Consider the following 9,909-nt stretch of genomic DNA (forward strand, 5'->3'; position numbering starts at 1 on the left):
CCCGCCCCTGGAGGGTGGAGCTAGTGTATTGGAGCCCCATGAGGTACCCATCCTACCCTTCAGCACCAGCTGGGGAGCCCCAAGAATGAGCTCCCTCTGCTGCCTTTCCCCACCTCCCATTCTGAGAACAGTGAGCACTGGTGGAGAGCTTGCTGTTGCTATGGGGACGTGGCTGCAGGCTCCCAGCCCTCTATTAAATTCCCTTGGCCCTGGAACCAACACTGAACTGTTTGGGCTGGGGAAACCTTTTAACTCTGAACGCTTTGCAAAAATCATTCTGAGTTACAGCTGGGAGCTGCACTTCTGTCTGCGCCCAAAGTGCCATGAGTTAGAGCTGTCCCCCCCACCGCCCCGACCAATTAGATGTCAGCTTCTGGTTGGGGGAAGGGCTGGAGCTAGCCTTTACTGTCCTGATGAAAAAGCTGCAGAACCGCCCCTCACCCCATCCTTCTCCCCTCCCCCCAGCTCTGGGGCTGTTGGGGCAGACGGAGCTCCCAGTTGCTGAATGGCCAGAGCTGAGGGAGAGCAGGGGCAGGGAATAGTGCCCCCTCACTTCATGGCCCCCTCCTAGCTACCCTGACCAGCTTTCCACTCCGTTGAGTGGAGGAGACGTGGCACATATGAGCGCGTTTGCACCCCCTGACAGCCCAAGTGCCAGGGCTGCTCCCTCTGGTAAAATTAACCTGGGAGGGAACACAAGTTCCCTAAGATGCTCTGCTTTTGAATTCCTTAATGTAATACCTGATTTGACCAGGTGGTTTTTTTGTGCATGTGTGATCAGCCATTTTAAAAGCACTCTCCAGCCATGCACATGTTATGACATGGCTACGGAGTGTTTTCAGGGGCAAGGGCACTTGAAAAATGTCACTTCTGTGTCTAGACCTGACATCCAATTTTCTGGCAGATTTATAGGCTTGAGGTCAAAGGTGCCTACAGAACACACAACCACAGCCAGTTCAAGGTTTGTTTCAAAGTGGACAACATTAGGAAAGTGCAACAGTGCAGCTTCTTTTTAGAAAGCCATGCATTTTTTAAAGTTTGTTATGTTCCTTCAATGCAGTGCTTCTCAACTAGTGCCATGACACCTTGGGGTGCCATGAGATCCTTTAAGGTTGCCACAGAATCCATAGTGTCAAAAACCATTCTGACCTGTTGTGGTCTTTCTGAGGTCTTTACAACACAAGAATCATCCTGTTATGTTTCTGTAGTCAAGAAAAGGTGAAAGCTAAGAGCTGGCATTTTCTGAGGGGTGCTTTGAGTCTAAAAAGACTGAGAATGACTACTTTAAGATAATAGTTCAGGAACACTGCAGTTCAAGAAAACTTTAATGTTTAGAAAATGTTCTAATCAGCATTTTCTCATACTTTTATCATTCAGCTGCCTCGGATCAGAATAAGGTGAGGGCACCTATTGCAGACTACCGTTTTTGTCTCTTGGGTTCAATATTTGTTACCCTGCAGCAAACAGGTAGTGGGGTTTTTTTCTTCTTTAATTTAAACAGTGTTAAATGGCTGGCACTGGTAATTATTCTAGCTTTGACTAAATGTCCAGTGACTATCTTTTCAGTACTACTCAGAAATTATCTTAATATCTTCCCAATGCTGCTCAGCTAATGTCAATATCTTCCCACTGCTGCTCCCAATTCATACTCAGCTATCACCACAATCAAAACTTTAATGTGTCCTTGTAGGGTCTGTAGCACTTTTACTGTTTCCATTCAGGCGGTAGGTCTGTAATGGAACTAGCAGAATTCACTTCTACCTTGTCAGCAGTTTTACAGCATCATTTCTGCAGCAAGGAAACTGCTGGCTGAAAAAGGACCAATATGTTTTAAAAAGGGTCCTCAAGAGTATAAACATGCCCTTTGGTATAAGCTGAAATCAATTCCAGATTCAGCCACATTCAGAAAGGAATATGAATCATGGTGTCGCACTTGGCAGTTAGGATATTTTCAGGGCTCTCATTAACGCTGCAGATCTTGTTGCATGTAAAGAGATACCTTAGTTTCATACAGCTACTTGTGGTTCATAGATTCATAGGTGCTAGGGTTGGAAGGGACCTCAACAGATCATCGAGTCCGACCCCCTGCCTAGGTGTTTGATAAGCTGGACTATGCCTCGCTCACTCTGCTCCCCATGTATTAGCTGTGCTAAGAAAACATCTACCTACCTATGAATTGAAACTGGGTTCCCAAGCCATGACCTGTTAACTTGTGAGCCAACAAGCCTGCCAGCCTCATTGTTATGGAGAGGCAGTAAGGGGTACCACTTCCACATATGCCTCCCAGCGCTTTCCTCAACCCCTAAGAAACAATGCTAAGTTCTGCTTTTTCTATTGCCCCTTTACCTGCCAAAGTGTAGGACCCCCAGGGAGAGCACAACTGGAGCTCACCTTGCTCAACAAGCCTTAATGTAGGACTAACAAAGTATAGCTTCTCCCCACAGCCACCCAGAGCCCTCTTCTATAGAGGTGGGTAAAAGGTGAGAAGCTGAGAGCCAACCACCAACCTGCTGTCAGGAGGTATAGCAGATGGCTTCACCCATTCTGGTTCAGCAGCTGGCATGCATCATGCTATCTACTCTTGTTTATACCCTGGCTGGCTGGGAGAAGCAGCAAGGTTGCTTTTGCCCCTTTTTAGCCAGGTTTATCTGCTACAGCTCCTGGTACCTGGTTAGAGCAGCCTATAAGCTGCTTTAACTTCTGATAGCTGTCAGTAATTCCTTAGGAACCTGCCTGTCTCCCTCTCTCTGCACTGAAGAGACAGGCATATAGAGCTGCCTGCTCTTCTGAGTCCAAGGCTACTGGGATTCTGTCATGCCAGGGACTTTCAGATGGCCTCAGCATCCTCTGGATGTGTCCCCATGAGTGTGCATGTGTGTTTTGTGGCACCTCAAAGCCATTTGAGGCACTGCAAACTGCATGCAGTGCACGTGCACCCATGTGCCACACTACTTTGCAGTGCAGCAGGTTTTTGTGGCATCCAGAGATCCCAGTGTAAGAAAAAAACTGCTGCTAAAAAAGTAGCATGGCACATGTGGCAACAGTGTGTGCTACCATAAACCGGAGCCAAACAGTTGGCTTCATGTTGCTGGTGCTCTAGGAAGCCCCCAGGACCTCAGGTAAGGCTGGTGGGGCCAGAACAGCTGCTGACCTCAGCCTCATTCATGTCCTTTGCTGTGCACCAGAGTGCATGCCCAGGGACAAATAGCAACAGCACAAATAGCTGCTGCTATTTCTCCCATGGAAAACATGCTCCTCTGCGCATGCATATGCTTGTGGGGATGTGCCCTCTGTGTCAAGTGAGCAGTGCAAAGGGAGTAGGCAAGGCTGAAACTGGGTCTTTCATTTGTTTCTTCAAAGCTACGTTTCTGGAGGGTTTTAATGAAGACTACCAGACCATTTATAATGTGAAGAGAAGGTCACACCAACAACAGCCTGATGCATCTTATTCTGTTGAATGAAGGGATATGGCATGTGACTATCCATGTAAAGAAAAGGGTGTACAGTCCTCTGTTGAAAAGTAGCTCTGTTGCTGTAATGGAAGTATCACTGGGTAAGTCACCCTGATACCATCTTCTGTAAATCTCCAATGGATTTATTTTTACATTCTGAATTTTTAGGGAGATGGATATGATGATTACATCCATGCCATAACAATGGATTTAAAGATCTGCCTGGAGTGTTGATCTCCTTGTGGATGTGCGGAGACCTGAGGCCCCAGATGGGTTGCATACCATTGCTATACTATGTACCGCAAAGGATCACTCTTACTTTTGCAAAACAACTCTTTCTGCACAGGACTGGTTCTAGCTTTCTAATATACAGGAGGACTATTGTACCGTTTCTTGTCTAAGGTTGTGGAGAGTCTTGCTGACCAGGTTTATTTTACTTTATTTTGGGAAAAATGATAAACTCATCCTAGGGGCCATGTGCAAGTTTTTTTTGAATCACATACCCATTTTTAAGGTTGCTGGCACCCCAAATGAAGGACCCCCTTGAAATGTGCCTCATAGAGAAGGGATCTGTCTAGACCTTGGGGACCCGAGAACAAAAGATGGTTGTTTTTTCCAGTGAATCTCAGTCTTGAGCATCCACTTCTCAGGAAAGGTATCAGTAGTCCCCTCTTAAGGTGCAACCTCCATGCTGGAATCTGGAGGAAAAGACCTCAGGTAGCCTGGAGATCCACAGGAAGGAGAAAGGCAATCTCACCTGCTTTTAACTCCACAGTGACTGCTTTTTCTTTATGGCCCTTAAAATGTTCATCACCAGATATGCAGAAGGATACTGGAGTTTAAGCTGCAGTTCCACTTTTCTCAGCAGGAGTCACTTTTGCCTCAGGATGTGTCTTGGAGCATTTAAAAAGTACAGGAAATCCTAATCATTGTAGTCTCCTAATGAGGTTTAAGTTTGACATAGGATTTTTTGATGGGCCAAAAGGCAGGAATTGTGCTTGCAATCAGTGCCTCCACCTTAAATATAGGCCTTCCAAATAAAAACAACAAAAATCAGTGCACTTGGGGCTGGGGCTGTTGTATCCAGCTTTAGTCCCAATGAGGCTCATATTCTTCCATCTGTGGGATTAGGAAGGAAACTCGCTTGGCCTTGTTTGACTGTGCTTAACTCTAACTAATAATTCAGATGGTTTTTGTTTGGAATACATCGCTGTTTTGTATTTCTAAAAGTAAATACCTGTGAAATCAGTTCCCTGTTCCTACTTAATTCTGGGGCACATGGTTGAGTGCCTGAGGTACCATGTCAAGACCTCTGCTTGAAAGATTTAGTTAGAAGATCTAGAGATTCATGAGAGATATTAGGACTTTCTACTGTCCCTTTATAAGAGTGGACGAATGAGCAATACCCTTTGCCTGCCTATGGGCCAGATCTTTAATGGAAGCAGGGGAAGAGGGAGCTGTGATGGGCATATAGTGTTACTAGGGGGACTGAATGAACAGTCTACAGGCATGGATCCTGCCTTTCCACCTCTGGGGAAAAAAGGTAGCCACATAATGATCTGCTCTGGAGAGGCTGGGTGGGAAAGACAAGTCCTGGTCCCAAGGAAGATGATTGGAACCACTTTTTCCACCATGTGCTTTGCTGCTGGGTCCAGGCCTAAGAAGGAACCAAATGCAAATGATGTGCCAGAGCCACTGGACACAAGTGAATCATAGTAACAGAAAGGTTACTTGAGCCAGCACTTTCCATATCAGCAGCCTGTGAGAAGAGCTGTTTTATATCCTTCTCACTCCTTGAAGAGCTAAACTTACCCCATGTCAGTCAGAAGAAGCCATTTCTTTTTTTTGTTTGCAATGCCTTCCCACCCAAGATACAGCAGAGTCCAGTGAAATTTCGTGCTTGCTCTGCAAACCATGGGAGTTAGGGGCTCCCTGTCTAGGGGAGAGGCAGGGGCAGACCCTGGAGAAAACCTGGCCCTTCTCCCCCAGTTCCATGTCACTGAGTTTCTCTTGGTCTCACTGAAGAGATTTTCCAGATAACTTACCAAACTGCCTCAGTGTAGAGCAGTGCTCACCGACCAGTGGATCTCGATCCACCAGTAGATCTAGGAGCCTCTTGGAATTGATCTGAGGCTGGGGTCGGGGGCTGAGTACCCGTGTGCATGCACGCACTCCAGCCCAGCAGGTCAGTTCATGGGGAAGGGAAGGGGCAGGGGCTAGATCGAGTCCCCCATGGTGAGGGACAATGCCGCAGACGCAGGAGCAAGGGTAAGTTGTGTGGGGCCTGGCTGGGTGGGACTTACCTGCCAGGGAGGTGATTTTTTTCTCCCTCTGCCTCGATCTTCCCTCCCCACAGACTTACCTGCTGCTGGGTAGGGCTGGTGGTGGCAGTGCCTGGTAGATCTTGGGTTGCTTTTAATGCCAAAGGTGATTTCCTACTTAAAAAGGTTGGAGACCACTGGTGTAGACCCTGAGTACACAGTAACTGCCAGCTGAGGTCCAGCAGCTGGATGTCCCTGGCTGCTATTTGCCGTAGTGGGGAGGAAGAAGAGAAATGCAATCCTTTTAATCTCCTTCAAAAAACTGGGAATCTATTTTTTGTTTGAGTTTAGCTGTTTTGAGGCCAAAAACCCAATGAAGAAATTGAAGGAGAGCTATTTAAATATTTTGTGAAAGCACCACTGGAGAGGGAAACCTTGGAGTCTGCTGAGGGGAAACAGAGAGTTAGTCTAAGGGAGCCAAGGCTCAATGCAAAGGTGTGCTCTACTTCCAATTGCTCTGGAGATGGGTACTATTCTTTGTTGAGGACTGTCTGATGTAACGGGGATTGACAATCACTTTGGAACAGAGTTGTTCTGAGGGGCCACAGTGTGAAAGACTGCTGATGGCACTTAAAACTAAGAGGTGTAATCTCATTCTTTCCTGCTCCACCACTGGGCTTGCACAGACAGGTTTTTATGAGACATTCTCCCTCATTTGCGTACACATTTAAGTTGGCAGATTTTCAAACAAGCTCAGCACATGGGGTCTGGAGCTCTTTATAAGGTCTGGCCTTGACCTGTGCTCTGCTTTCGCACCAACTTTTTTGTAATGATCTTCATGGGTGACTGGTGCCTCCTGAGTCTGGGGGGGACACCAGATTGCTGACGGGGAGGGGGAGTCCCCCAGCAACCAATTGCTGAGCCAGCAGCAAAACCAGAAGTGCACTTCCAGTTTCGCAGCTGGCACTTCCAGGCGGTGCATGGCCAATCTCAGGGGGTGCACGTGCACCCACATGCACCCCCTACACATTGCCAATGATGATCTTTACATAAAACCTACTGTTCATATCTTTGCTTTCTTTCACTTCAAGACATTGGCTTTTTCAGGTCCTTTCTCAGTCTGTTTTCACCTCCCATTACTTTATGACCATTGAAATTCTTTCCATTTATCTTTCAGCTTGTGCTAAACCTCTCTGTTCTTTGTTCAACCCTTTTTGTTTTCACCTCCACTGCACTCTTCTTTCTTTCCCCCTAAAGCACCGGAACCACCACCATGTGCCCGAGGAATATGATGCTTGCACAAAGAACTGTGACAGGACATGGCTTTTCTGTCCTACCTGCCACTTCTGTACATTTACAGCTAGGACAAGAGGAAAAACTTTTGCCTCTAGCTGAGAAAGCATGAGAGAAGTGGAACCTGTGGCTTGTGTCAGATAGACACATAATACAAATATGAACAAAAGTATGGTCTTTTCCACCCCCCTCTACTTCTTGAAGTCCCTCCCATGATTGTCTCCTTTGCTTTATTTCCTGCTTCTGGGTCTTCTTCCCTTGCCTACTTCCTGCTCACTATAGTCTCCACCATACCTTGTCTCACCATTCCTGCTTCTTTTGCTGTATCTTAATCATTCCTACTGGATAGTACCTCACCAGCATGGACCTCCCCTCTAACAGCTTGTACAACAGTTACTCGAGGCTAAAAGCTTTTATTTATATGGAAAATTGCACTGACTTTAATGGAACTAGCTAGTTCTTAGTACTAGAGATGGATACTGAACATATTTTTTAGTTGACTGGCTGACGCCAAACAAAAAAAAAGTCATAAAATGATTCAGTATGGATTAAACAGAAATAGACATTTTTGGTGAAGTCCCCAAATTAAATGTTTTGCTTAGTTTTCTGACAATTCTTTTCTTTTGATTTAGAAAAAATGTTAAATGAAAAATGCCATTTCCAAAGAAAAGTAGAAAAGTTGAAACATGGCAAAGCTAAAACATTTCAGGATTTCTAAAACTAAACAGTCATTTAAAAACTAAAGGCACAAAATGATTTGGCATTTAATAATGTATTATTTATCCAAAAAAATTGCCTGATTCCACTCAGTACTTGAGAAAATGAGGCCACTTATGTAAGTGCCTAAGGCTTGAGCAGGGATATTTTCAGAAGTGCGTAAGGGAGTTGAGAACACATGCCCCAGTGAAAGTTAACTTTCAAGTCAACCTTATTCCCTTAGGTGTGTTTCAAAATCTTGCCCATAAACCCAGCTTCAGGTACCTATTCACAAAAGCCATGGCATTCATAAAACAATGAGAAAAGAAACAAGCAGCAAGACGGATCCTTAAAATTGCACTAGTGTAATTGAATCCCAATTGTGAATAGGGAATATCAATTAGTAAGATCTACTTTGGCCTTGACCTGTGGTTTCAGCCTCATCTTGTTGACTCTCATAACACAAATACCAATACAGATCAGTAAAGCCAGGAAAGAAATAAAAAGCCTACGATTAGTGAACAGCCGCTTTTCTAAAAAAAAAGGTGATTTTTATTGAGTTTTAATATACAGCTTTAATATGTTAGGGTAATCATACAAGATCTCTTTTGTGTTCAATTTACATATTACAATAGGACGTGAGCTCAAATCTTTTGTTTCAATGTACAAAAAGAATCCATTGGTTGTCCACTAGCAGCTTTGAAACTTGGCAAGAAAGTTTCTAAAAGATTGTAAGTGCAGTAAAAGACCATAAAGAATACAAAATGCATATAAAGGACTGTTCTCCAAGGCGTATAAACATTGAAAACAAACAGCACCTGCTCCACAGGGCAGACAGCTGGCAATTTAAAAAGTCACTGATCAATGTTCCAGACAAAGAGGAGCATTACCCTGTGCAATCATTTTTATAAAATGGCCTAACAATATCTGTATCGAAGGATTTGCACTGATCAAAAAATAGATCTGAAGAGAAACAGTAGGCAAAGAACTGCACAATCAGAAATGAAAAAGTAATATAAAATATTTTCACCACTATTTAAATGCCAAATTAATCAAGCAATAGTAAAAAAAACAAAACAAAAAACCCTTCTGTTTAAAATAACAGCACTGTTTTACCTATTTTGAATTAATTTTTCTTATGAACACACTATATACTTGATTGTTTCTTCCATATAGAGAAATGTGTCCATTTGCTCTGTCACTGCCATGAAGCTGATGTATATCAACTCATCACATTTCACTTTCAAGACGACACCTTTTAATGCTGTTTTCCATGTAGTCAATGCTTCAGATTAGATGCATCCTCATCTCAAGTTAAATACTTTCTTTTTTTTCTTTATACAGTGCAGGGTATATGGGCTTAGGTTATGAAGCTTCTCTTTTACTCCAGTTCACTGTCTATTTCTGAGTTCAGTGGTGTACAGTAGTTTGGCTTGTCCGAAGGTACATAGCCTGGCAGACACAAACACTTGTACGAACCTTCTGTATTAATACACTTGGCATTTTTGCAGAGAGACATTCTGTTGTTCAGTTCGTTGCACTCATTTACATCTGCAGAAGGAAACACCAGAACACGTAGATAAAACAATGAATGAACTAAACACGCTAACATAGCCTTTCCTTTCCGCAGAGACTATTTCCTGTCAGAAGCACGAGATGGAATTCCACTGTATCATTAGCAATGATAGAATGTATTGAATGAAAAAGTGGGAAACTGAATATTAACTTCAGACTTGACAGAGTGAGGTCAGGCTGGGCCCAAAGATTTGTAATTCATACAATTTAAATGGAGGAGAAAATAGTGGATGGACATCATAGGGAATCACTACTGGGTGAAAGAGCCTTTCACTTACAGATCGCTGCCTGTCTGAATTCAGCATAAGGCTGTTACGAATTACACACTATCGTTAACAACACTCACTTATACATATATCCAGCTGATGACTGTTCAATGACTTATTAATGTGAGTTAATCTCATTTTTATTTCACTAGTATTCTTAGACGTCTATATTAAAAAATTCAGAAATTCAGAAATTCTCTTGTACTTAGGAATGATGGTGTGAATTCACCATCCAGCGCAAGGTGGCAAAGGCATGCAGTAAGGCAGCAGCCCTAGATTTTAGGAGGGCAAACTTCAGCGAGCTAAGGAGGATAGTTGGAGAAGCACTGAGGTCCCGGGGGAAATTTGGTCATCACACCAGACGGC

General features: G+C 44.0%; 1 protein-coding gene across 6 annotated transcripts in view; it reads right to left on the reverse strand.

Moving 5' to 3' along the window:
* Positions 1–8,220: 8,220 nt before the first annotated feature.
* The window catches only part of LTBP1 (latent transforming growth factor beta binding protein 1), a 333,716-nt gene continuing 332,027 nt past the window's right edge, over positions 8,221–9,909 (reverse strand). For all 6 annotated transcript variants that reach the window (XM_019549709.1, XM_019549708.1, XM_019549707.1 and 3 more), the window contains one exon: positions 8,221–9,253. In XM_019549709.1, the coding sequence (XP_019405254.1) occupies positions 9,084–9,253 (170 nt within the window). In that variant the 3' untranslated portion in view covers positions 8,221–9,083. The remainder of the gene's footprint in view (positions 9,254–9,909) is intronic.

Source organism: Crocodylus porosus, unplaced genomic scaffold (genome assembly GCF_001723895.1).
Source record: "Crocodylus porosus isolate Cpor-Errol unplaced genomic scaffold, CroPor_comp1, whole genome shotgun sequence".
NCBI classification, from domain to species: domain Eukaryota; kingdom Metazoa; phylum Chordata; order Crocodylia; family Crocodylidae; genus Crocodylus; species Crocodylus porosus.